The sequence below is a fragment of the Lepidochelys olivacea genome (assembly GCF_965140295.1).
Source record: "Lepidochelys olivacea isolate rLepOli2 genome assembly, chromosome: 27".
In the NCBI taxonomy this organism is placed as follows: Eukaryota; Metazoa; Chordata; order Testudines; family Cheloniidae; genus Lepidochelys; species Lepidochelys olivacea.
Genome location: NC_140437.1, coordinates 13,476,501 through 13,503,806, shown reverse-complemented (window position 1 = coordinate 13,503,806; position 27,306 = coordinate 13,476,501). Strand labels below are relative to the sequence as shown.

General features: G+C 44.0%; 3 protein-coding genes and 1 long non-coding RNA gene across 9 annotated transcripts in view; 1 reads left to right on the top strand and 3 right to left on the bottom strand.

The window, feature by feature from the left end:
- The first annotated feature begins 589 nt into the window (after positions 1–589).
- Positions 590–9,481, top strand: LOC311513911. The gene is made up of 4 exons (XR_014709798.1): positions 590–712; positions 5,293–5,366; positions 7,427–7,546; positions 9,390–9,481. It is a non-coding gene; the product is annotated as an uncharacterized lncRNA (long non-coding RNA).
- HOXB1 (homeobox B1) lies at positions 681–2,379 on the bottom strand (the record flags this gene model as incomplete). Its single annotated transcript, XM_084616107.1, has 2 exons — positions 681–1,006; positions 1,761–2,379. The coding sequence occupies 2 exons, from the start codon at positions 2,377–2,379 to the stop codon at positions 681–683; spliced, it is 945 nt and encodes a 314-aa protein (XP_084472233.1).
- Positions 9,482–12,559: 3,078 nt separating the features above from the next.
- On the bottom strand, positions 12,560–15,469 carry HOXB2 (homeobox B2). The gene is made up of 2 exons (XM_084615586.1): positions 14,854–15,469; positions 12,560–13,647 (listed from the first exon to the last, which is right to left on the bottom strand). Exons 1-2 carry the CDS (start codon positions 15,230–15,232, stop codon positions 13,016–13,018), a joined length of 1,011 nt encoding a protein of 336 aa, XP_084471712.1. The 5' UTR covers positions 15,233–15,469; the 3' UTR covers positions 12,560–13,015.
- A 3,369-nt stretch (positions 15,470–18,838) lies between these two features.
- The window catches only part of HOXB3 (homeobox B3), a 59,181-nt gene continuing 50,713 nt past the window's right edge, over positions 18,839–27,306 (bottom strand). For all 6 annotated transcript variants that reach the window (XM_084615580.1, XM_084615582.1, XM_084615583.1 and 3 more), the window contains 2 exons: positions 22,347–22,901; positions 18,839–21,212 (listed from right to left, as the gene is read on the bottom strand). In XM_084615580.1, the coding sequence (XP_084471706.1) occupies positions 20,449–21,212; positions 22,347–22,782 (1,200 nt within the window). In that variant the 5' untranslated portion in view covers positions 22,783–22,901 and the 3' untranslated portion in view covers positions 18,839–20,448. The remainder of the gene's footprint in view (positions 21,213–22,346; positions 22,902–27,306) is intronic.

The following is a 27,306-nucleotide window of genomic DNA, read 5'->3' as shown; positions in this document are numbered from 1 at the left end:
AATTATTTTTTGTGTGGCTGGCAGCATACAAACCACGTTCAAATAAAAAGTAAAACAAAGCATTGGAACAGCATGGAAAGCCGCGATAGTGCAAAGTGATGAGGGAAGGGTTGTGTTCTTTTCTCAAAGGCCTCTGGCTTATTAATAGGGTAGGTCTCACTCCAAGATATACAAAGTTTAAAAGCCGGGGTGGGGAAAACATAACTTTTTACAATCCTGTGGGAAGAAAGGACACGGGGGAAAAGGTTACATTAAGCAACGAATTCTTGCAGCCCAAAGTCTGTGCACACTGTTTTTTGGAATGGAAATAACTAAATTCGTTTCAAGAATTTCTCTGGTTGAAAGTGCAATCCCCAAACTTGGGGTGGAAACGTCCCTGAGACAAATGGGTCTTGCCAGGAATGTAGGTTAAAGACCCAGCCAGCCCCTCCTTTTTGGAGTGAACTATTCCTACAGGACGGTCTCATAAATTAAGAGCGAAGGACAGAGAAATGGAAGCAGGAGTGTAACCATCACAACTCCGGCAACGGGGCACCAGTCAATGGAGTGGGGTGTGGGCCAGCCTGGGCGGGCTGGAGTGTGTGTACGAAAGTGTGGAGGGTGTATATGGTCTGGGTACGCGCTCCTCCATCTGTGTGCCTTGGCTTCGTTTGCAAGGAGACAGCCTTGAAGGGACCCTTTCAGGAGGAAACGGAGTTGGGAGAGGCCTCAGGTGAGGTGAAATTGGACTGGTCCGAGGCTTCGCTCACTTCCTTGGCCACCCTGGGGGCAGGAGCGGGGGCCAGGCCTTCCTTCTCCCGCTTTTTCTGCTTCATCCTCCGGTTCTGGAACCAGATCTTCACCTGGGTTTCGTTGAGTTCCAAGGTGGCGGCGATCTCCACTCGCCTGGCCCGGGTGAGGTACTTATTAAAGTGAAACTCCTTCTCCAGCTCCGTCAGCTGCTTGGTGGTGAAGTTGGTCCGGATGGCATTTGGCGGCCCGACCAGTCCATATTCCGACACTTTAGCTGTTAATGAGCAAACGCACACAGGAAGCAGCAGCAAAGCGTAACGCGTTAAAGCAGTGGGGAGGGTCGACACATGACAAGCGAGGCTCTTCTCCCGCTCTCTCTCCAGCCATCCATCACCCCCCCACACACACACACACACACTCACCACTTAAGCATCTGGGCCAGTTTCTGGCCCTTTGCTCCATCCACGGCAGGGCCCGGGTGCTTTCTTGTACCTGCACGGGTCCCTACAGCACCGGAAGGCTCCCTTCTGAGATGAACGGCTCACCTGCTCCCTTCCAAATAGTCCGTTTTTACAAGTCACTGTTTCGCGGAAAACTTTCATGGAACTGTCAAGGTGGGTGGGGGAGGGAAGGAGGTTGGGATTTAAGGGGGGGGGTTCAAGGGAAGGAAGCTGAACAATAGGGGAGTGGAAGGGAAAAAAATTTGGAGGGACAGGAAGCCACTATCATTTCCTACTTAAGGCAAGATTTAAATCGCCCTGGGCCTCGCACAGAAATTCAGCAGCCCTGCATCCTTACAGCAGAAGGCGCAGCTCTCAGGACCTCTGTCCACCTCTACTGCAGTCATGATGTTCCTCTGTTCCATTCTCCCTTGAGCTGTTTATCTCCTTCCTTGTGACTTGGGGGGGGGGGGGAAGATCTCTCCCATAGCCAACCCACAAAAGATTTCTTCCCCCACCTCCCTCTCTCTCTCTCTACACACACACACACACTTTAAAATAAAACGATCACCGAGTTGTCCAACTCACCTGTTTTGGGAGGGTTCCTCTTCACTTTCATCCAGTCGAAGGTCTGTGCGAGGCTGGCGGTGGGGCATAGCTCAGATGGGCAGGCGTGATCTTTGTCCTGGGTTACAGCAGACGAAAGGTGGCTGTAAGCCCCCTGCAAGTAGCCTTGCTGATCCTGGCCATAGGGGTGGTGTTGATACTGTCCAGAGCCTGAGGGGCAGTAGCCGTCTGACCCAGAACCGAGGTGAGATCCGGCGGGGGCGGAGTACCCTGGTGACTGGAAATACAGGCCATCCGTTTCCTGCTGGCTGAGGTAGAACTGGTGATGCCCGTAGCTGGGATTGCAGGCTTGGGGCGGGTACCCTGCTGATGCAGAGCCCGAGAAGGGGAGGCCAAGCCCTGAAGGGTGGGGGTGATGGTAGCTTGGGTTCGGCTGGGCAGGGTGGCTGGGCACGGTAGCGCTCCCTGCTACTACAAAGCGTCCGTCTCCGTTATAACTGTCACTGGTGGGTGTACCTGAGCAAGCAGGAAAGGAGGTTGTCCCTTGCTCTAAATGATGGTAGCCCTTGGGTGAGTAGGCGCTCGTCCCACGGTTACAAATTGCATACTCTAAGAAGGAGTTCATCCTAGTATTGTCCATCTGCCAGTGATGGAGGAGGGTCAACCTGTTTTGGGGGGATTTCGCCTGCCCTACAACCTTTAGATAGTATGTCAAAGCCGTAAAACTTCCATCCATGGATCGCTAGCCTTCGAACCCCCAGAGCCTTCCGAAAAGGGGTGGGGGGGGGTTGTGGGAGTGGGGGGTGGGACCACGTGGTTCGCCACTAATCCAATGAGCAAAGACCTCCTGAAGTTTGTCAGATATCTGCGCTCATCCATCAAGCCCCTGGCATTTGCATGACAAAGGAACTTCAATCAAACCCTGCCCATCAATCTGATAACAACACGTATATGTCAAAATCTTTCCTCAAAGACTTTAAAAGAGAGAAGGGGTTGGGGGGTGGGGGGGGAGGAGAGAGTTAGAATTATTCAAGACTGTTTTAAGTGTTAAAAAGGCCCCAAATTATAAGATGTAACCAACTTCATCAGAACCCCCCCCCCAATAAAAAGAAGGTTTTTTCCCCAACCCCAGTTCCATCTGAGACAGAGACAGACAGAGACAAAGGTAGGGAGGTTTCACTGCTTTTTCAATTATAAATATGCTCTTTTCTTCATTTTAAAACTTTCTCTGCAAAGTGGCACGAACGAGTTTGGAATTTGCTTGGATGAAAAGGCTAAAAAAACCTAACCAAACCAAACCCATCTGTACTTTCATCTTGCTACACTAGCTTTGTGTCTAGAACCAGTGTGGGTAAAAGCTATTTAATTCAATCAATATTCTAATGAGCTGATGAAATAAAGTTTGAAAGACAGAATGTCTTTGTTGGAGAAACACCACAGTACACAGTATAGGAAAATGAAGAATGGGATTAAAAATATCTATCTATCTAATCATAGAAAAAGAGAAGTTTCTTTTTAAAGTGTTTAATAAATTCCAGGTTTTTTTTTTCAGTTACAAACATCATTTGGTCTGTTTCTGATTAATTTATTATATTAAGGTCTTCTTGTGGCACCGCCCAAATTGTGGGTAGGTACAAAGAGAAAGAAACTGAAGTCAGACTTACCCCTCCACTGTTACTATAATGGAAACAGAGGTAGGCAACATTTATTTACTTGTTAGCACAGGGGAGACAAGAGCATCTAACAATATGACGCCCACAGTCATTTGTTACTTGTCAGGATATTTACTGGTTACTCAGCCCTTAAGAAGTATCAGGAGTTTTGTAGGCCAAAAGTTCACTTTAAGACATATATATACAAGTTCTTTAGTCCAGAGATTTGGCTGATGCAACACTTTTGGACACAGGGACAGTTTTGTTAAGAAACAGGGATAGATGTGACTAGAGCAGGGTCCCTTTCCCTTTAAAGCCTCCAAAGACAAATGAAATGTTTTAGCCAGTTACATTTCTCCTGGTTCACTAACGGGCTTATGAAAAAGTTTCCTACATCACCAGCTTTTGGTTCGTGAATATTATTCATAATAAGGTACCAGGCAGCTTCTTTGAGTTACTCATGTTCTGTGGTGTTTAGAACATCCGACTTCTGAATAACACGTATGCAAACTAATGATCAAAACCCAAGATAATTAACACTTGATTCGTTTTGTAAATGAGATGCATTTTTAATTTAAAGCCAGGAGTGGTTTTCTATATTATATAGCACTTATTTGGGAGTGAGGGGTGAGGAGGAAGAGGAAATAAATGTATCATATTTAAATAATACTTAAAATAGATCACTCCTGGATTTTTTTTTTAAAAGAACCAGCGTATTCCATCACTGAACCGGTTTTACAGAACTGCTCTGATCATTTTCAATGATCTCATTCCAGCGCTAAAATAGAGTGCGTTTTATTTCATTTAAAATATAGAAACACTCTGGGGTTTCCCAGGTTGCCTCAAGGATATCTCACTATTGCAGCCATGTGGAGGGGAAGACAGGCTGTAGTCGGTAACCCCTTCCTATGAAACCTCCCTTAGTGAAAACCAAGCCAAGTATCAGCTCTGAGAGTTGGACTTTTCAAGAGTTTGGTCGCGATGGCAGGTTAAGAGAAGACACTAAAATGCCCTTTTACTGCGACCAAGCAATGGTCATTTATAGTATAACACTTCCGGCCCTGGACACAAAAGAAAAAGCATTTAATATTAATCAACCCACATTCTTGCTCCTTCAGCAAAGGTGAATATAACAGGGACAGGAAATATAACTGACTGGAATCAGAGGCAAAGCCAATCTGGAAAGGTCTTTTCTTATGGAGGTTATTCTCAAATCAAGGCAAAGAAGGTGAGGTGTTGTGTGTGTGTGGGGGGGGGGAGGGTTATTTTCTTTAAGTGGATGTTGCATCTTCATTTCCCCCCACCCCCTCTTCCCCCCCCCTTTTGGAACTCTGGCCGCTCGCCATCTGCTCCACTCTGTTACCCAAGGCACTGTCACCCCCACAAGGACCCATCACTTCGCTTTCTTCTTATCTGCTCTCTGGAACCCAGGTGCCAAGTAGTCACAACGTCCCGGATAGCTATCTGGGGCTAATGGTGAGATCAAAGGCGCTGGGGTTAAAATAGCCCTGTCATAAGCGTTTATTTTGTTTGTTGCTACAGTGAAAAAGCACCTTCCCCAGGGGCCAGTTCTTCATACTATAACTCCAGTTTAGTTGCACCCCTCCAACTTCACGTGGGATCCCATTGACTCGTGAAGGAAGGTGCTAGTCCGTACAAGCGTATCAAAATCTCATCCCCATTGCGAGCAAAAAGTGGCGTATGCTTTCCACCAAATGGCAGCCATGCCTGCAGCTCAACTCCAAATCGAGGTCCATGGATCCCATGCAGTGACAGAGTGGGGCTTTCCGAATCGCCTACCTGACTCTCAACGCGACTTGAGATCCTACCTCTCTTTCCCTTTCCAGATCCTCTCACCATTTATGATTATTTTACATTTTGCTTCTTTTTATTTTCCCCAGTGGAGAACGTAAAGAGGGCCCCACTTCAGGACAGATCGTCAGATCCATCAGAGAAAGGAGACATCCGATCATGGGTAACTACAACTCTCTGGTGATTGCCGGTCATATTATGGGCAGCTTCTTCTTGAGAGAAGAGAGGCTCCAGAACTTGCTGAAGCAACAGAAGAGTGGGATCCCATCCGGGGAAAGCGATGAGCCAACGTGGTTTATTCCATCAAACCTCCGGTCCCCCTCCCCACTTTTCTCCCCCCAAATACTTAATTAGTCATTACCCTTTCATGATATTTATTGCTTCGTTATATTATATGATCTTAATTAATTCTATGATACCATATTTATTGCTTCATCTGTCATGAGTCCTATCCCCTAAAGCACAACAACCGACAGAGACTTTCAGATGCCGCTGGCTTTCACGGGGTGGGATTACAACAAACAACGACAACAAAAATTAGCTGGGGATTTTAGAGGATGGGGGAAGGGCCGTTTTCATTCTTCCGTTCGGGTGCGGGGGAGGGGAGAGAGTCTAAACTGACCAGGAGAATTGTACTTCGGTTGCTAGCCCGGATTAGGGGCCGTGACAGGAACCAGCGTGTTAATTGCTGGCCTAGACTCCAGCCCTTTTCCCTGAGGTAGATCCTTTCTGTTCCCCCCCACCCCGCCTGTAAGCGTTGAATATTGCACAGAGGAGGAGCTCCCCCCCCCCCCGGAGCTGAAGTGTGTACTCCTCATTTATCAATCCTGGCCTGCGGGTCTCTTGTTTTTTCAGGGGCTACTGAACTCATCCTAAATATAGGCTTTATATGAGGCGACTGGTCTTGGGGGTTTCCCTTAGCACACGCCAGTGGTCCGTCTCCAGCACTGACCAAAGCAGAGTTCTTCAGGGGCGTCCACTCCCTCTACCACACGCATCCCCCCCCGGGCCAGAAACACACTCGCAAGGATATAACTGCGTAATATCATACTATGGGCGCGCAGGAAGAGGCAGGGGAGTTCCTACAGCAGCCTCCAGGACAGTTCATCTGTGATTATTCATTGGGTTGGTTTCCCTTGTTGTAAACAACCTCAGCAGCTGCCCTGTAACGGTGTAGGAAAGAAATCCAGCCAGGGAGAACCATATAGTTATCCCCGGCCATCCCTATGTTTGCCCAGGCTTTATGGGAGCTCTTACAAGAAATCTTTTTTCTAACAGGACATTCCGTAGGCACAAAAAGGGGGTCCCATGAAACCTAGTGGTGCGCTGATATGAAAAGGGAAGGTTTCGAGTTCTTTCGTGAGAGATTGCTTGGTTTTAAACAGTTTGGTTGACATATTTGATACCGGAGAGAAAGAAAGATCTATAGCCAAGTCCTTTGTGGCGAGATCTTAAGGGAAGTGGAGCGGGTCTTCTAAAGGTATCCATTTGAAAGAGGCTCTGCCATCGAAAGTTAAACATTTCCAAGGTTCCAGGGCACTTAGACAGACTCTTCTATTTTGAAGCTCAATATAAGGGTTAGCCGAGAAAGTTTGTTCCCCCTCCCCCAGGAGACATCACGCCGGGCTTCTCCATTATTTGATTAATAAGGAACACTTGAGCGGCTTTCAGACATCTGTACAAAAATATTTGATTTGGCCTTTTTTTAGAGTTAGGTATTTTGTCGGTGATTTTTACATCACGTCCTCTGTTTGTGATATTTGGGTCCAAAAGGAGGGCGGGGGAACAACTTCAGAGGCGGTGATCCAAAGAAATATTGGAGGGAACCTCTGAGCACCGCTGTTCATAGATCCCAACACTAGAACGGGCCATTGTGGTATTTAGTCTGACTTCCCCTATAACACAGGCCAAAGCACGTCCCCAAAGTCTTTCGGTTTTGAGCTAGAGACGATCTTAAAAAAAATCCGATCTTGATATAAAAATGGCCAGTGATGGAGACTCGGACACATCCGCCAGTGGTCAATTACCCTACCCGTTAAAAATTGATGCCATTGTGTTGTGAGTGAAGAAGAAGATACATTTTAATTGTTACCCGTTGTGCTCCATAAAGCAGCAAGTGTAGGCTGGGTATTAATTCAGACCAGGGGATTTCAAGAGAGACCGTGTTTGGGGTGATGGATCAATAATTGTAACTCCATTCTCTGTGTTGATATTTCCTTGCAGCTGCGCTGCTGGGGTAAATGGACACAACTCTCCACTGAGGTCGCTGCAGTTTCGCTTGTTTTCACCAGCAGATAATTTGGCCCCAGGAGACTGGAGTTACGCATATAAATCCATACTCAGGTACCTACATACAAATGCCCTCATTGTCAAAGATGCTAAGTTAATGGGAGTTACAGGTGCTCAACAGTCCGGGGGTGGGGGGAGAAGCCTAACTGTGGATTGAATTGCCTAAGGGCAGGCTTCAAACAATTAAATATAGCTCCCGCTGTCGATATTAGGAGCTACAAGTTACGGAGTGGAAGATCTGAGCCAGAGGTGAGTGGGTATGCATTTACCTTTCAAGAAAAAGTGTCAAGCCATGCCGATGAAAAGCTCTTCTCCGTTAGCTGCTTGATCCAGCTCCATCCTTCGGTTGTGAGCCTGGATACTTTTTCAGAACTGAAAATCCGAGGACTCAGAACAGCTGCCAAAAATTCGGTTTAAATTGCACCCGGATCTAGTCAGGCGCCTTTAAAACTTTCCAGCTGGGTGACAGTTAAGTGGCGAGGGGAGTAGATAGGTATCTGGGTCAATGGTTTCTATTTACAACCTGTGGGAGAGACTCTGATACTCGGGCCGAGCCATGCATCCCTCCTTCGGGACTAGACTGTAGTCCCGTGGAGAGACCAGGATTGGGACTCTGGAGACCTTCTAGTCTCTCCTCTGACACTGACGTTCTGGGTGACCTTTGGCGACTCACTTCTTCTTTCCCTGCCTCTGTTTCCCCTCCCTCTAGTAAATTGTAAAACGCTTAGGGGCAGGAGCATAGGGCATCTTACTATGTGTTTGTTCAGTGCCCAGTACCATGGAGTCCCCAGGTAGTACTAGAATAGTGATAATAATTAATAATTGTGCAACCCTTACACTCATTGGTAAGCGCTTCCTCAGAACATGAATTAGTCCCTTCGGCTGGACCTCAATGGGACTACTCACCAATATGTGTAAGGGGAGGCCAATTTGCCCCTGAATTTAACACCCCTTGGTTTCAGTGCGATTTACACTAGCGCTCAGCACCTTGCAGAACAGGGTCCTCCTGTGAGCTTGTTTGTCTTGAAACCAGACCTGTAATACGGATATTTTCTTTGGGAGGAAAAGGTAATAATGGATCCATCCAGAATTGCAAGACAGATTCAACAGGGATTTACCTGCCCTATCACATCGTTACTTTAAAGAGTTTGTTTGGCTCAGATACAATCTCCTTTCCTATTCTCGTGGTCTGGTAGGAAAGTATCAAAGAGAGGAAAAAGCAAACGGTTGGGTTGGTCATAACGGTGCATGACATGAAAACGGTGCAGCTGTGGAAAGGGATTTAATGGCTGTTGACTGCTAAGGAGCGCACAGGGCTTAAACTACTGGAGCCGTGGGCAAACCCTGATGGTTTATTCCTGTGTGACCGTGGCACAGTCGAGAGGACGAAATGGAGATGCTAGACACTCCCGACGCAATTTAAAACAATGCGGCATTGTGTCCAGGATTGCACGCAGATGTCACAGCACAGATTGGCATTGTATTGCATACAAATATAGATGCGTAATGATATGGCTATTTGGAGACAGACTCCATGCAAACTAAATAACATGAGAGAAGTGATCTGCTCTTGAGAGATTTTCTAGGCTTTGTTCAGATTCCGGGATCAACCGTTTAGAGGAACTTTGGGATGATTTCCCAAGATAAGGCAATGGGCTCGCCTTGTTCTTCTTGTGGCAACACATAACCGCGCCCTGGGATGCGCCGTTCAGTCCATATTTTGTTTCCAGGGGCATTGTCCCCTGGTCCTTCCCATGACCATAGTCGCTAGCTCAAGATCTTCAGGGCCTCAAGTAGCTCTTTAGGAAACATATGCCCAGACTAGATCAGCACCAGATAGATATTACTTTCTCATCATTACAACACGTGTGAGCGCATCTCATCTGCATATTTCTAGGTTAATAATCGCTAGTCCGCTGCAGTGTTTTGACAACGATCAGGGGCAGGATTTGCTTAATAGATGCCCTCCAGTTGCAGAGAACAGAAGGGTAAGGTTTCAAAAAACACATTCTCCGTTTGTTTGACATTTTGAAGAAGGTAAAGAATGGCTGAACTAACGATGAAGTCTTACAGTCATTCAATAACTTAGATTTTATTGAATATTCCCCTTCTTTCCTCCGACATTTCTGTCTTGCTAATTAGGACAAATAAGAAGGGTGGCTGTGAACGAGGATAATAACTGGCGAGGGCCCATTGATTAAGTCACTTTCCGCGGGTGTAGAATTGATTTGTGACTGTGACTGGCATGTTTTCTAGACCTGCAGCAACTTTGAGAAGTCATTATGATCTGCAGAAGGGCCATTGTTAGAGATTTGTATGGATAAGGTGTCAGTATTTACATTGGCCAGCCCGTAGAACTCCCTTCTCTCCTCCACAGCCCCGCATCCCCTCCTCCCTGGCATCTATTGGAAAGACCATAGCCATCACCGCCAAAACGTAACCCCGGGGAGAGACCGCCTCCCCAGCACAAGATGTCCCTTATTCTACCCTCCTCCCAGCTGAATGATTGAGTTGCTTGGAGATCGCACGTTGCATGGGGAGCAACCTTCTCGGGAGAGGCAAATGGGGAAGGGCACATAAAAGATCCAGAGAAACGTGTTACCTCCTGCACTGAAAATGGCTGAACTAATGGGGGAAAGTGTGTGTGTGTGTGTGTGTGTGTTTCCCTGCGCAAAATGCTTGTAGTGTTTTTTTTTAAAATAGGGAAAGTTACTCTATATGTTGGATGTATCCATTTTTCCTCCCTAAGCTCAGTTGATATTGACTAGGTATAACCAATTCCTTAATATTCCCCTGCACGACTGTATGCAGGATTGCGGGCTGGGGAGCTGGGGCGGGGGGGGGATATATGTGAGGCATTGGAACAAATGGCCCTTTGATAAACAGCGTCTGGCACTGCCTGCATTGTACTTGAGTGTGTTCCAGAAGCTAGAGATATTAAATAAACTTAACGATAATGAATAGCCTTCTGTGGTACTTTGGAAAGGCGCGGTCTGTCGGGACTTCAGGACTTTCAGAGCGGACAAGAGTGGTTAGTAAAAGAGGCGTGCACATGCTGGGTTGGGAAATGTTTGACTTCTAGAAGAGGATGCTCCTGGCATTAATTGTAGGGTCAGTGTTTTTTATGTATATGCATTTGTTGAGTAAGAGTTAGTCGATTATTTGAATTGCAATATATTTCGATTTTCAACATAAACATTTTCAGTCCCGCAGGAGCAGCGTTTTCGTTTGAATATATATCTGAGCATTTGTTCTGCAAAAGCGAAATACTATCCGTATTAAGACTAAAACGCGTAGACTTGAAAGCAGAATTCCCTGCTGTAATTGACAGAAATGTCTGGGATTTTTCCAAGAGCAATTTCAAAACATGTGTCTTTTGTACCCAACTGTTTGAAGGTTGGCTAAATTTGAAGTTCTTAACCACCCACCCCCCAGAAAAGCAGTGGGAGGTGACAATGACATGTCTTACTGCATCTTTCTGATATGTGAATTCCAGTAGCAAAATGAAGGCTGAACAAAATCTTAAATCTTCATCCAAAAGAGACACCCGGTGGGGTAGAATGTTCGCTCTTTGTTGTATCAACGAGTGTGTTTGTGTGTGTGTGTGTGTGTGTGAAAAATCCATCTTCCCCTATAGTACAACTGCGTGGACAGAAGGGATCATTTAACCTCCCTAGACTCCCACCCTCCTCCCTTAGCTCCTCAGAAATTGCCCAGTATAAATATAGCTTCTATCATGGCTGCCTGTTTTCCTTGTCTGGCCACAGATTCCTGCGCCATTTTAAGCAGCCCAGGAAGAAAGAAGAGCCCCCTTCTATTCCCCCTTCCCACTCCCACGCTCTCCCCCGCCTCCCAGTCTTCTGGGTTTCGATGCTACTTTCACACAAACTCGACTTGAACGCCTACCAAATTTCTGCCGTGTCTGGGGAAACACCGATGACTTAGCAAAGACGTAATATGATTTATTTTTTTTGTGTCACCGCGATTGATTCCTCCGCTGACCCCTTTTCATTCATAACAAGCCCCCACCCCCTTTTGATATATGAGTTTTGTGTTTAAAATTACTTGTTGGAGGAAAGCTTTCCTACAAGGACGCGCGAGCCGGGGCAGACCGGCACAAATGGCTATCGAAATCACCCCAGATTTATTAGTCCTGTTTTTTTCTGGCGTGTTCCCCCCCGCCCCCCGCCGCCCTTCACTCTCCCACTTTTAAATTTAATGTCTCCCCCCTTCTTTCCTTTATACCATTTAACTGCTGGCTACAAATATGGTAGTCAGGGTGCACCCATGGAGTATTTCTTGAAACTAGACAGTATTTATTCTCTCCCCCCACCCCTTGTGTACCATGGGGCAGTTTTAATTGGTAATTTTTTGCTTCAGGGGATGAGAAATGGAGGATTGGAAAAATCAAGAGGCTGCCTTTTGTCTTTCTGGATTGTCATTTGCGTGGTGTTAACACTCACGGGAGACGGGAAATATTTATAACAAACTTCTAAACAGCAAACGTTTCTAACCAGCGTGCGCCGGACGTAGGTGTTCTCAGGACTGAGGGGTGGTTTTGAAAGTAATGTGTAGAGCTGAGATTTTAAACTTTGAATTTACATTTTAGGTCAGACGATTTTTATCTAACAATATTTTTGCTCCAAGAGTAGGAATGGGGTGTTTAAAGAATGAATATGTTAAAATTCACAGCGAAGGTCTTTATTCTTTGAGCAAAAAACTAGCGCAGGGAAACCGAACAAGGAAGTTTAATGAATACAGTATTCCTGATTGAGACCTGCTTTCTATGAAAAAATGTGATTTATGAGGTCACATTTCTTCTTCTTATCCTCCCTGTCTACACAAGATAATAAAAACCAGTAGATAGTTGCAAAGAAAGAAAGGGAAGGTTCTAACTTCAGAGGGGAAATGAACAAGGTTCTTAAAGACGAGACATAAAAATGATAACACATTGTTTTAATTTTATAAAGACATTTATTTAATCTATGAAAATAATGTACAATAAATAATTTGCCATTTACTATTAAAGGATTTGAATAAATAGTCTACATCTAAAACTTAAAAAAGAGGAAACAAAATTCCTCCGGGTTTTTTTTTAATTATTATTATTTATTTTTATTAAGAAATCTAAAAGTTTCGTTCGGATTCCTGAGAAAGTCACTTGAAGGATTTACAAATGTTTTCTCTCGGGGGTGGGGGGTTGTGAGGGGCGAGGGGGGGGGTTGCTTGTGTATTTCTTTTAAATAAATACGAAAGAATAAAAGTATAATTAAATATCTGAATTTAGTAAACACATAGGAGGATCCTGTTATTTGGGACTATGGGAATAACTATTTAAAGGATGGGCCATTCTTATGATCTAGCTTCCACATTAGAACGAACTTGAAAGGGGGCGAGGGGAGAAGGGGTGTGAGAAAGCACATGGCCACATTATAGAAATATTCTGGTGTCAAGTGGGGAGCCGGTGGAGGTGCGTGTGGAAGGGGCGACACAGCCAAGGCAGATAGACCCTGGTGGGACTGGTTATTGGAAATTCAGATGCTGCAGGTCTATAGTACACAATGTGTTTGTAAAAAAGTCCAGGTCTTCCTCCGAGAAGTGGACGGGGCTCTGCAGGGAGCCCTGGAGGCTGGAATCTGTCGCGAAGATGCTCAGATCTGGCAACAAAGGAGACTCCTGCCTCTCCGGGAAGGCATTGTCCACGCTGTCCGCTGCCCTGCTCGGCTCCATTATGGACCCTGGCTCTGCGGTGGGCGTTGGGTAGCCGGGGCTCCGGGGCAGCTGCTGAGCGCTGGGCGGCTCCTGGCTCGCCTGGTTTTTGGTTTGAAAAGGGCAGGGGGTCTCCAGGGCTTGGCCAAACGGAGAGTTCTCGTCCGCCTCGTCGCTGCATTCCTCCAGGTTGGGGTAGCCGAGGTCCCCGTCGGAGGGCTCTTGGTGCTGGGTCTGCCTCTTGTGTTTCATCCGGCGGTTCTGGAACCACACCTTGACCTGCCTCTCGGTCAGGTCCAGCAGCGCCGCGATCTCCACCCGCCGGGGCCGGCACAGATACTTGTTGAAGTGGAATTCCTTCTCCAGCTCCAGGAGCTGGGTGTTGGTGTAGGCAGTCCGGAGCCGCCGGGAGCCGCCCGCGCTGGTCTCTGGGAGCCCCTGGGTGTCTTCACAACACACACACACAACCGCCCATTTACAAGGGGACGAGGGGGGGAAAAAGAGAGAGAGAGGGTTGGAACAGCCACCGTGATGAACGAGCTACATCCATTCGCTTCCCGTTCCAGGGCAGGGCAGAACGGTGCCCGGTGCTAACCAAGGGGCAGAATTAAGCTCCCACAGGAGAAAACAGAATTTACCATCCTCCCAAATCACTCTCATGCTCCCTTCCCCTACCCCAAAGAAAACGTTTCACTCCCCCAATCCTCCCACCCCAAGGGAAAAAAATATCCCTGCCCCTCCCGCCCCCAATGGAAGGGGGATATTTCGTCCCCCTGGTACATTTGTTGCCAACAGTTTGGAAACTCCAAACCTTTTCTGGGGGGGAGGACCCAGTCGACACCGGAAAATACCGCCCGTTTCACACGTTGTCGTTGTGTTATAATTGACCGAAATAATGTGTTTGGTGTTGGTTTTTTTTAAAAAAAAGAGAAAGAAAGAAAGAAAGAAAGAAAGAAAGAAAGAAAGAAAGAAAGAAAGAAAGAAAGAAAGAAAGAAAGAAAGAAAGAAAGAAAGAAAGAAAGAACTCCCAACACACCGAGAAAGGTTCTGTCCTTTGGGCCCCCAGGAAAAAAAATATAACCCAAGATTATTTTATTGAGAACACGTTTAAAGGACTGTTGCTTTATTTTGCTATCTATGGCTTCTTCTTCTTCTATTATTATTATTATTTATTTATTTTGCATGTTCCTAATGGATACCGATGAGGGAAATTCGGTCTCTGTCCCCCTCCTTCACCTCCTGCACACACACAAAAGCGCCAGCAAATCTCTCTTCTCCCCCCCCCCAGCAGGCTGTAAAAAGGAGGGGGAAAAAATTCTAGAATTTCGGGAATAATAGGAAAATCGAGCCCTGACATGTTAGAATTTGGCTTCCAATTCAGACGGAATCTTGTAGGCTTATTCCCTCGGAAAGATAATTGCAGAACCGGCTATGATTCCCTCTTTGATTTGCACTGGAGTGGGGGGGGCACACCAAAAAATAAGGCTGCATATCGCTGCGATGTATTTTATTGCGTAACACCGTTTCAGGGATGGATGGATGGATGGGGCGGGGGGGGGCAGGTGAGGGGCGAAATGATGCCAACATGTTTATTGTCTGAATCCAATCCCAATAAACACCCCCCATCCCCCTCGCCCCTGCATTGTACAAACCTGCAGGAGATCCAGCTGCAGATCCCGGGAAGGAGGAAGAGGATGGCGAAGAGGAAGAGGAGGATGGAGTCTGAGTAGCTTTCTTGGCTGATTTCTTCTCTTTCATCCAGGGGAATTCTGCAGCCAAAGGGCCAAACTGGATTGGGCGCTGCTGGGCCAGGCCATGAGTTGCTCTTTCTTGGCTTCTTGGTCTCGCCTGGTTGCTGGAACAAGGATTCAGGCTGAGGAGGGTTTGCTCAAAAGGAGGTGGAATTAATGTCGAGTCCTTGATTGATGAAGTTTGAAATGTCTCCAGGACAGCGGGAAGAGACGCCAGGCACTCTGCGAGCGAAGGCTGGCTATTTATAAACCCGATCTCCCTCTCCAATTCAAAATTCATGGCTTTTCCAGGGCCCAGTGGCAGAGGGAGGGGGACGAGGAGAAGGAGGAGGGAGGAAATCTTAGGGCCCCAGTTTTTTTTATTGTTATGGTTATGATGACGATTCTCGGGCTTTTATAATTGTTATATTGCTGATAATACAGGCGTATGGGGACCTTGCTCTATTAAACTGGAGACTGGGGCGAAAATGCAGCCAAATTCCTGGTCACATGACCAGCCTTGGCCAATGGCAGGCGGGGCCTGCTGGAAAACAGAAAGCATTATTTTCTTTAATAGATTAAAATAAAAATGGTCCTTAGGAAACATCCCTTTCCCCCCCTCCCCCCCTTTTAGAAGGACTTGGGCTCTGGCATTTAATTAGGGTAACCTCTATGCTGCAACAGTGGAGATGCCTGTAAGGCAGGGAAGGGTGGGAATGAAGGTAGGAGTTGCCTTTTTAACTCTTTCCCTGCCTGGGAATACAGTGGCTGATGAGCACATTCTGGAAGACAGGAGCAGTTAAGAAGCAAACTCATTACTCTTTTTAAAGTTTTGACAACGGATTGAAATAGGAATAGAAAACAAGTTTCCTAAATCAAGGCAGAGGCAGTCTTCATTAACAGCCAGGGAAGGCTAAACCTAATCAGTGAGGCAAATTGGAATTTCAGATTTACCAATATCTGCAGTTGGGATTTTTTTAAAAAAGTTCAGGTCAGTATGAAAGCTGAATTCAGAGGTTTATTTGGGGGGCAGTTAGATGTTCTTAAGAACTTTTTAGATCCTTCAAAGTCATAAAGCAAGCATTAAAAGTTGAGGAGAAAAATCTTAGCTTGTTAAAGTACCTTAATCCCCCACTCCTAAGTGAGTGCGCTTTAAACTTCGCTGCAAGAGGAAAAACGTGTTTTAAGGTCACTGATATCTTTGAAATCAAATGAATTGTCGCTAAACAGCTCCTCTTTAATAGTTTAGAAAACAAATAATTAAATTAAAAGTCATTTCCCAGTAAGATTTTTCTTTTAAAGCCAGCAGCTTCACACAAACCAAAAAAGAAAAAGAGAGAGAGAGAGAGAGAAACGATCAATCTTTTGTTCGAAAGCCTTTTGACAGTTGGGCCTTAACCAACTTACCAAAGAAAGTTGGCTTTTTTGAGTTATTGTGAGAGGAATTATTCGAAAACTTTAACCTAGAGAAGAGCAAAATAAGAAAGATTAGACAATGAACAATTCTGGGAAAAGAAGACCAAAAAATAAAACATTCTGAAAGCTTAGAAGGTTTTTAGTTTGTTGGTTCAAGATCTATTTTCCCGCATCTTCTCGGAAAGAAGGGCTGGCAAACGGCAGGCAGGCAGCAAAGCCTAGAAACTTTTGTCCCTTCAAACATCCGTGTGGGTGGTAAGCATTTACAGAGAAACCCAGAAATCTACAGCCAAGCCGAATTGCAGGGCAGCAAAAAATAAAATAAAATAAAATAAAATAAAATAAAATAAAATAAAACAGTGGGAAATTAGATGGCTGGAACGCGGACATGGGCTTAAAGTTTGGGAGAGTATTTCCCCAAAACGTTCATCTCTATTTGATTGGATTTCTGCTGAGATCAGGGGATAAAAGGTAAACCCAAAGAAACAAACAAACAAAACCAATTAGCAAATCAGAACAGAGATCAGAATCAAAACAATTTAAAATCTGGCTTTATTTGAATCTTAGTTGTAATAATAAAACAGGACAGTATTCTCTACTGCCTGGGAGACAGATTGGTTTATAAGAGGTGTGGGATATGCTGAAATAACTTGGAAAGTGACTATAGCTTCTTTCATTTTTTTCTTCTTCCTTATTAACACTAAAGTTACAGCCATAAAACCTTTTGGGGGAACATTTCTTGCTCTTTATTTCACAGGGAGTGATCAGATATTAAATTTCCATTCCCTATTTGGAGGGGAAAGTCTTCTTTCTTTCTTTCTTTCTTTCTTTCTTTCTTTCTTTCTTTCTTTCTTTCTTTCTTTCTTTCTTTCTTTCTTTCTTTCTTTCTTTCTTTCTTTCTTTCTTTCTTTCTTTTCTTTTGTTAGATAACAATACATTATATGTATACTGAACATTAAAGGCAAACGCAAAGTTTTTTTTTAAGGCAAAGACAAGTCTTCTTATTTAATACTGTCATGTGCAAAATCAAAACTGAGAACATGGGACGCTTCAGGGGTGGGGGTGGGACGGACAAAAGAAACAACATCTGTCTGAACCCTGAAATGTGACTTGGGTCTTTCGTTCTGCTGCTGGATTCACTTTCACTTATTTTGAAACTAGTTAGGAGCATTTCGTGACACCAAATCGAACAATATGGCGCCCACTCTTTTAGATTCAGTGACATCTCCGAGAAAACTATACTCGGGGGAAGCCCCTAAAACCTTGAATATTGTTATTTGATCTGATCTCAGTCAAAGCTTCCATGCTTTTAAATTGTAGTATCACTGAATCTTAAATTGCTTCTTGCATGGCTGGATATTATCCAGTTACAGTCCTGTGTAGAAAAACAAGTTTCTTCTTCTTCTTCCTTTCTTTTTTGCTTATTTGGTTAATTATTATTTATGATTGCACAAAGGCTGGAATGACTAACCCGGCCTTTCGTTTATTAAAAAGAAATCAAAGATAAAATGAACTGAAAATCATTGCTCATTGTAAAGTCTTCATTCAACCATATATACATACACATACACAAAGTGTGCGTGTGTGTGGTCTAATCAAGAAGACTGTACATACAGGCAGGACACGCCGCTAATTAATAAATTTAAGCCATTGTTTCCAACCGAAATGATGTTAGTATTCAGTGCCTTTTGATCTCCCCCCCTCTCCCCCTCCCCCAAGAACAGTGTTAGGAGTATCACCTTCCCTCTCAGAGCTTTCTCCTTGCTTATTTGTTACAGCAATGCAAATGGGGCATTTTGTGTTTGACAGACAGTTTATATCCAGTTCCAGCATCATAAAACTTTTATTGACCCACACCGCTTATAAAACAAGTTTTCTTAAGGCTCTGGAGCATAAAAGACAAATTATCCACAGCATTATCTTATATTTGCTTTTGCTTCTGCATACATCTTTCCCTCCCTCCTCCCTTTACCTTTCACTAGCAGTTTAACCCTATCACAGCATCTCTCTCCCAGCACCAAGGTTTTATTCTTCCGCTTCTCCAGTGATTTAATTTCACTTCAGTATTAAAATTCCTCTTTGCCTTTTTGTGATTAATCATTTTCCTTTGTTTTCATTTTAGGCCCAATGGCTGTGTCGTTCGGATGACACGTGATCTCCTCTCTTTGTAACCTCAGAAGAGGACTGTGAACTTTAGTCTGCTTGGGAGAATTTTAAACAGGCTTCCAAGGGGCGAATGGGTGGGGTGAGGTGAGGGAAATAGAGACTAGCTATTAACTTTTTAATTAAATATTGTGGTCTAGGAACGTGTCAACGGTTTATAACCTGCGCTCTAAAACAAATAGGATTATAACCTGAGGGGTGCGCCATGGAGGAGAGACTATAGGTATCTAGCTATCTGTCTTTAGTCTCTGGGATATTTAAGCTTGTGTTTTGACTACTTCGTCTTTATGTTATTTTTGCTTTTAGATCCGACTAATAGGACAAGATCCAAATTGATAACAGAAAGTTTATTCAAGAATTGTTCAACAGACAACCCCTTAAGCAAGGAAATGAAATTACTACTGTAGGAACAAAGAAAGATCTCCAAAGAGGAGGGGTGACGGGGAGGGGGGATTAGCTATAGTTCTTCTAATTCAGGACTATACAATTACAGTCTGGTTCTGCTCTCATGCCTCCAGTAGAACTAATTACATTATTCATAAGTACGAGGGTAACATAAAACTACTGGTCTTCCTAAATTACAATAACTAAAATAAGCTTGTTGTACAATGACAAGGAAACACAATGTCCTTTATAACAAGTAAATACTAAAAAAGTACAATTTGATTCTTTTTCTCATATAAATACATGATGTTGGGGATAAATAATACAAAAAAAGGAAAAATATTTTAAACTGGCTATAACCAATAAATATATATATGAATGTTCACCAGAACACACAGCTTTTGAAAGACGTCAGGATTGAGTGGACGAACGCCCTTCAAAGTTGTTTTATACCCATTCAATGTAAACTCTAAGTGCAACAAAGATGTCCAGACAAGAAAGCATTAGCAAATACCAAAGGTCCATTCACTTCTGCTTCTTTTGGAGGACACACCGTTTGTTCAAAAATACCCTGTTTTCACGTTAAGTCAAGAGAGAAGGAGGAACAAAATGTAGGATTTCTAAGTCTTAAGATTGCTTTTTTGTTAATGAACCCTAAACGAAAAAGCGTAACCGAATGGAGACTTCACTTCGTAAGAGGCAAAGGTTAAAAATATCCAGACCTGTCAACTTTCTCTTCCTCTCTTTGGCCTCTTTAAAAAAAAATATATAAAAATCAGCTTTGTTGCAGAAATTTATTTCCAGAACCTTTGCAACTCTTCAGCCTAGTTGGGGAGCCTGTGAAGAGGAGGAGGAAGAAAGGTACTATTTCCAAGTCTTGGCAGATATGTATATTTTCAGCTAATGGGGTGAGGGGAGGAATTACTCAGCAAAAAAGATGTTCTTCATCTCAAGAGTTAGACTGGAAAGAAAAAGGTAAGATTCTTTGGGGGGAGATTTGGAGAGTGCAGTTTTCTGTGAATCTATTTAGATTAAAAAATGTATCTGTTATTGATAGGCCAACTGTATAGATTTGGTGGGTTGACAATATGCTGTCATTATCAATGTCAGAGGAATCTTTGTACTTATTTGTACCTTCTTTAAATATATCAGGTTCTTTTGGTTTTGTATTTTGCTAGATTTCCATAAAACTACCCCAGATATATATTCAAAAGCATTTGTGTTGAAGCATTAGAAGGTATATCTATCTAGAGTTTAGACAGAGAGAGAGAGAGAGATAGTGGGGTGTGTACGGAGATAGATTAGATTAGATTAGATTAGATTAGATTTGAGAGCTGCATCTTGCAAATAAATAAAATGAATCTTCAGGAAAAAACAGGAAATTTCTCCACTTGAAGGGCTAACAGGACAGGCCACCAAATAAATATCTTAAGGGTGCAACACAAATGTTTCTGAACCAGGTCCCACTGCAGATTCACTCCCTCACTTCAGTGCTCCCCAACTTCTTCCCCAGTCTGTCCTGCTCTCCCACAACCCACCCTGCCCCCCACCCTATCACAGGTGGGTGAGTTTGGGCGCCTCTTGGATTCGGCCCTGAGAAGAGGCGTGGTGCGTGGAAAGCTCTGTGTAAGTTGGATGGGTCTCACAGGGTCCGTGGTGCTGGCTGGCTGGCATCTGTGGAGCGCCGTTGTAGTCCATGCTGGCAGACTGGTGGTGTGGCAGGTGACTGAGGCCGTAAAGGGAGGGGCCCGGAGCAGGCATAGAATCCCCGTAGCTGCTTCCAACGTATACAGGGCTGCCTGGCATATTGGGAGTCCCATACGTGCTCCCATTGCCCTGTAATATGTGGGGGTCGTACTCCGGCGCCGTGTTGGCGTACTTTTGTTGGGCGGGGCACCCTTTGATGGGGTTTTGGTAGTTAGTGGACATGGCATAGGCATTCTGGTGGGGTTTATTGAAGGAAGGAGGCGATGGGTCCTCGTAGTTACTAGTCATGGTGTGCAAGGCATTCATAAATCCTGCCGAGGATTGCATGGGCTGGGGCGGGCTGCCGGTTGGGGAGGGCCCCCCGGAAGAAGACCCCATGCCTTTCGACTTCTGATCTTTCTTATACTTCATCCTCCGGTTCTGGAACCAGATCTTGATCTGCCTTTCGCTGAGGTTGAGCAGATTGGCCATCTCCACCCGGCGGGGCCTGCAAAGGTAGCGGTTGAAGTGGAACTCCTTCTCCAGCTCCACCAGCTGTGCGCTCGTGTAGGCAGTCCGGGCTCGTTTGGAGGCAGAAGACCCCGGAGGGCTTCTCTCGCCGCTGCAGCTTTCTACCGGCCCGAAATGAAATAAAAGATAATTACTTACATGCAGAAATTGAATGTACCGTTCCCTAATAAATCCTGTAACAGGCAGGCGGATTTCAACCATCCCTCCCCCCCCCCACCGTTCACATTAGCTTGCACTCTATAATCATGTCATTTATTAAGAGTTCTGTTCTCCAAAGCTGCCCCTGCTTTATGAAAATTTGATCATGTCACGCAGAAAAGGATTCCAGGGCCATTTATTTAGGAGTCGATTATTTTCAGTAGATAATTTCGAGACAATAAAATTTGGCAGGGGGCAGTGTTTTGAAAAGCAAATTAATATAACCACGGATGCCAGCAATGTGTGTATTGCGTTTTCATGTGTGTATATTTTATACCTCACAGGCATGTGTATGTGTTTTGTATAAATGTGGGTGTGTATTTAATATAGGTGATAACACACATGGGCGCATAGGGGCACACATGCATTTGTGCCTTCAGTGTACATGCATATATATAATTGCCCTTATAGAATATATATGCATATATAACACAAATACTATATTAAAACACACACACACTTATATAATAAACAGACACGTGCATATCTGTTTATGTGTATGTATGGGCAACTATATATTATTATATTATATATAAAAGAGCAATTCCATGGTGTTCTTTTATCTATCTATCTATCTATCTATCTATGTATCTATCTATCTGTTGATCAATAAATAGATGGATAAGTAATATCCTGTGGAATTTCTTTACTACTGATAAATATGCTGCAATGGATATCCATATGCATTTATTAGTAACTACATGCATTCAATGCTTCAGCCACCTTTAGCTATGTACAATTTATTTGGTGCATTTTACTACAATATTATGGCATTTAAAATAAATAAATACATAAATCAAGTGTACACAGCTAAATCTTCATAATGGGCCAAATCCAGTGGGCTTTATTCAGGCCAAACTCCCATTGAAATCACCAGGAGGTTTGCTTGAATAGAGGTTGAATGGCTTGGCTCCGCCAACCATAGCAGTATTTTCAATGCATGTATCTTTCCACTTTCAGACAAGAGCATTCAGGCTGGTGGCTTCATTACCTCGCTGTTTAGGGAAGTGGAGGGTTACAAAAGCAGAACATTATACCTGTGGTAGGGGAACTGTTTTTCTGTTTGGAGTTTTGTCTCGATTCTTTCATCCAGGGGAAAATCTGTTTGGTGAGAGTTGCGTTTGAACTGAGATTTGATTTGCTGGGGGCAGTTTTACTGCTCCCTGACTGGCTATCGCTGTTGCTACTGTTGCGGTTGGTGACGGAGTTTGGGGGTGGTGAGACAGGTGGGGCTTGATGATTCTCCCGGGGCAAACTCGGACGCATGCAGCTTCCATTCAGGTCTTTACTTTTTGCATGTGGGGCAGTGTTGCCAAGAGATTGGAGGGAGCAGGCAGACCTCTGGTAGTCATTCTCCACGTGAGAAGAAGGCTGGAAAGGCTGTTGAGGGCCATCATAACCAAACCCATTAGCACCCTGGTAGGAATAACCTCCAAACAGCGTCGAACTGTCGTAGTATGTTGTTTTCTGCATCTCTGGGATTCCCAAAAAATATTTTTACCGACTACCAGGGTCTTGAGACCCCTATGGAAGAACATTGGCACCCCAAGGTCACGTGACAATCCGTTTCCAGTTGTCTATTGGAAGCTGACCTGAAAGGTTAGAAGAAACACACAATGATAGTGGCCTGGCTATGAATCCATCTTAGGTCGTGAAAAGCACATGACATGAATAGGGTCCTACAGAACAGGGCTAACAGATGCTTTGAACAGATTTGTCCTGTGTTCCTCCTCCCAAGGCTTATCAACTATTTTAAAGTTTATTTTTTAAAGTCAATGCATTTTTATGAACAGCATTGCACCGTGTATGTCTAAATATGTCTAAGCACTGGTGATTTCATATGCATACATAGGCATAAACACACACACATTAATATAATAAGAACAAGAACATAGAATGGATCACTGCTATCCACAAACATGAACCGAATATAATTCATGCCTTTTTACCCCACATCCTAATCCAGTCAATACAATAAGCAGTTCCCAAGAATAAAAGAAAGAAGGTTACGATGTGCCCAGAAACGAAAGTTTGGAGGATCAGATACTACAAAGTTTTGTTGCTTTATTGTAGGACTGCCTCACAGAGTCTTTGATTTTAAACCAAGAATGGCAAATAGTCTCTATATTTTATCAAGGTAAGGGTCTCTTGACTCATTTAGCTTTATTTGCTGCTTCCACAATAACACACGTTGTCTTTGCAATTCTGGAGAAAATATTTTCAACAGATATTGGGGCATCCATTTAATAAAACAAAACGTTTTTCCTTTGGCCTATTTGTCTATTGTGTTTAGGACAAGTACCTTTTCACTCTTCACCCCCATTTCTCTAAAATCTTGAGTCTGGAACTGCCATTGAAAAGAATTGCTTCCAAACCCAGTTTCATTGTGTGTGTCTGTGTTTTTTTAAAAAACAATTTTGTCACCAGGCCATTTGGTTCTAGCTTTCTATCCCTTTGACTTTTCATCATTCCCCCCCACCACCCTTCTGTTTAGGTTTGCTTTCCAATCCAAGCCCAAAAGTTCCAGAAAACCGGAAAAACCAGCCTTTACTACCTCCTTTTGCCCAAAGTATGAACTTTCTCTTCATGGGATGGGGGAAAAAAACCAAGAAGAATGGACACTGATCAGAAAATAATTTGGTATCTGGGGATCAACCAAGCAGCAAACTTATTTTAAAAACCCGGTGGATTTTCCCCATTACTATGCACATTATGCGAGGATGGATTTGATATTTATCGCCATTTTTAAAATTTAATTTTTATCACTTTTAAAAAATAAACTGCATGTAAATAAAGTCTAATGAGATGTTTTCAAATACTAAAGCTTTAACACAATGCACAGCTCTACAATAAATAACACTCGGATTTTTCCTCCCCCGACTTTTGTGTGTTTGTGGTTATGTCAAACTGCACTTCAGACAACACACTCTCCGCCAATATACACATGTAAGATTGATTTAGCTTTTATACATCAACTTCTCCACTCCCAAATCGGTGCGATAGCTTCCACAGAGCTATATTATTTATTTATTTTGTCGACAAAGAGTCTGGAATAATTTTGCGGAGAATTATTGGAGGGAGTACTCGGGTTTTATTTCCTAGTCATGATAAATATTAAAAAGTATACTCCTCTACCCCAGCTGAAGAGCTGTGAATTAATTAACAACCAGCAGTACATATATTATGAATAGGGTGGCTGAAATTGAGGAGGAGTACAAAAAGGTGGGAATCTCTCCCAGGCCTTCCTGTTTTACACTGCTTTCTTTCTTCTTCTTCTTCTTATTTTTTAATCTTCTTTTTCTTCTTCTTTTTTCTCTTTTAAATGCCCGAGGGGCTTATCAAAAGCAGCTAAAAAGAACAGCGGTGATTTTAAAAAAATACATACAATAATCGTACCGCCTTCTCCACCCAAAAAACCGAAGCTATCTGGTTTGGAGCTTCAACAGAAGAGATTTGCTTTTGTAGCTCATCTCTCAACGCCTCGCAAATGCCGGTCATTTATCTTCCCGAAGACGGCCGGAATCCTAATTATTTACTCCAAGGAATTGTCTGTGTGCGTGTTTTTTTTAAAAAAATCTCAGGCAGAATAATAAATATTAGATTATATCATGTTCCAATTAACTACCGCAGGATCAAGTCTAGTATGTTTCCCCATCTTCCAAGTTTCACTTTGCGAAGGATAACAACATTAAAGACACAACACAAGAACTTTTACGGCGAAAGATTTAGAGGTGATTGAAAAAAAATGCCAGTGAAATACCGAGATGGAGAAGGAAAAGGGATCTAAGTCAAAAGGTTCATAGGAAGATTGGGTGAGAGGATGGGAACAGATCTAAGCCTATTTATTTCCCTTTAAAGCGATTCCCTCCATGTTGGAAATCCTAAATTCACTACCTGACTCTGTTCAGGAAGAAGAGCAGCTCATTCCTCCCCGCCCCCGCCTAAGGTATATTTCACAGACAGAGCAAAAGAAAGAATAAACCCGTTTTTAGTTTAAAATAAGAACGCTATCGACATGCCTCTTAACAATAGGCTGGCGCTGAGAGGCACCTCAAATTCCAGCGACTGCCTTGCGGTGAATATGCCTGGAAAATAGAGACACATTCCTAAAATTTCCCTTCCCCCCCCCCGCATCATCACCCCCAAGCAGAACCCCCCAGTTGAAAAGCAGGGGGGAAAGAAAGGCCCCTGGATGAGGGCTGCAAAACAGTCGCTGCGTGGAAGGAAGCTTAAAGCTTGTGAACTCTTCTTGAACCGAGATTGGAGTCATATGGTCATAAATCATTGGGACATAGACTCCGCCATTCACAAAGTGATAGCCTATTTGAGTCCAGCTTACCTTAGTCTCTGACGAGCAAAGCACAGGCAGACATAATGTATGTTCACATCCAGCAGCAAAGCAATCAATAAGCAAGGAATTGCACCCTCTTCCTTTAAAAAAATGTTAAAGGAATATATAGAGATAGATAGAAGTGTGTGAGTGTGCGTGGAAAAAAAAAAGAGAGAGAGAAATCCAGTAATAAAGCCAAAGGATGGGGGGCTAAGCCAGGGTAGCCTTCGGTTACGGCTGCTCAAATTCTCTCTCTCTCTCTCTCTCTCTCTCTCTCTCTCCCTCTGTTCGTTTGGGGAAGAAAAAAAAAAAAAAAAAGCAAGATGCTTTACAGCTTCCAAGATGTGTAGAAAAGCTCAGGGCTTTGAATGGACAAACCCTGAGATTCTAGTTGCCCTATAGACTGGTACGCCCTGCTCACTGATAACAATGGCCACGGCAGAGGGGAAGAAGGGAAGGAGGGAAAAAAAGGAAAGAAAGAAAAGCTGAACGCGAAACCTTTAACTAGGCAAGGTTGGGCTAGGATTAAAAATAATAACAGTAATAATAATGAGCCAGGGTGGAGGGGATGCGGGGTGGGGAAGGGGTGTGTGTGTGTGAAATAAAGCTAGGTGGTATTTAAAAAAAAAATTAAAGATTTGCTTTGGAGCGCTGGGCAAAGCCAACAGCCTTCCAAACAGCGTCACTAGTGAAAAATTATGCTAATTGCAGACGTGGTGGACCGAGGCCTAGACAGAAAGATAGCAAAGCTTTCCTTTGATTCACGTGTTTAACAATTAGGTGTCAATTTATGTTAATAAACCCTTTCAACATAGGCATACTCCTCCCCCCCCCTTCCCACCCACAGTTAGAATCGTCTTTCTTTCAATAACTGGTGCATATATTTTGTCTCTCCCTCCAACTGGATTTGTCTCCTGTTAAGAGTCCCTAATATGGAATAATTATGAAATATACTTTTCGGGGGGGGGGGGAGAAGGGGGGGTGATCAGCCAGCCAGGGACTGATTATTTGTTTTAAAGGGAGTGGAGACCGGTGGGGGGAGGGAGGAGAGGGTGACAAAAGGAAGAATCCGTTGTGTTGATGCAACTCAAAGCCTACAGCCGTGGGGAACTTTAATATTAAGTCTGCGTGTCAAAGTTCTCTGGCTGGTGGCTACACTATTCCCCACCTACTGCAGGTTGGTGGACGGGAGGAGGTGGAATTTGCATTTCTAAAGGGCGAGAGAGAGTAAAATCACATAGGAAAGGCAAAGTCCGGGAGGGGTTGAACCATAAAGATTTGTATTAATATGATGGTGAAGATGATGATGCCAGACGCTGCTGCTATAGCTGGGCAAGAGTTATGACTCCTGGAGCGCGCACAAGGAAACTTTCCCCGATGAGTTTTGATGAAGGTGCAGGGAAAGGAAGCGTTGCAAAGGGAGCGTGGGAGGAAGACAGGGCAAAGAATGTAGGTGTCTGCACTTTTTTTTTTTTTCTTTCCCCTGCTGTTATTGTTCCAGATTGCAATGATCTTCCTCGCCTTTAATTCTTGCCCACACCGCCTTTGGGTTAAGTGCTGACTGGAAAATTTAACTGTAGGCAGAGAAGGGAAGGGGTTGACACGAAAGCTCTTTGGATCCCGCTTGGAAGGTGTGTCCACTTGTGCCGTTTGCATCACTCTTTCGC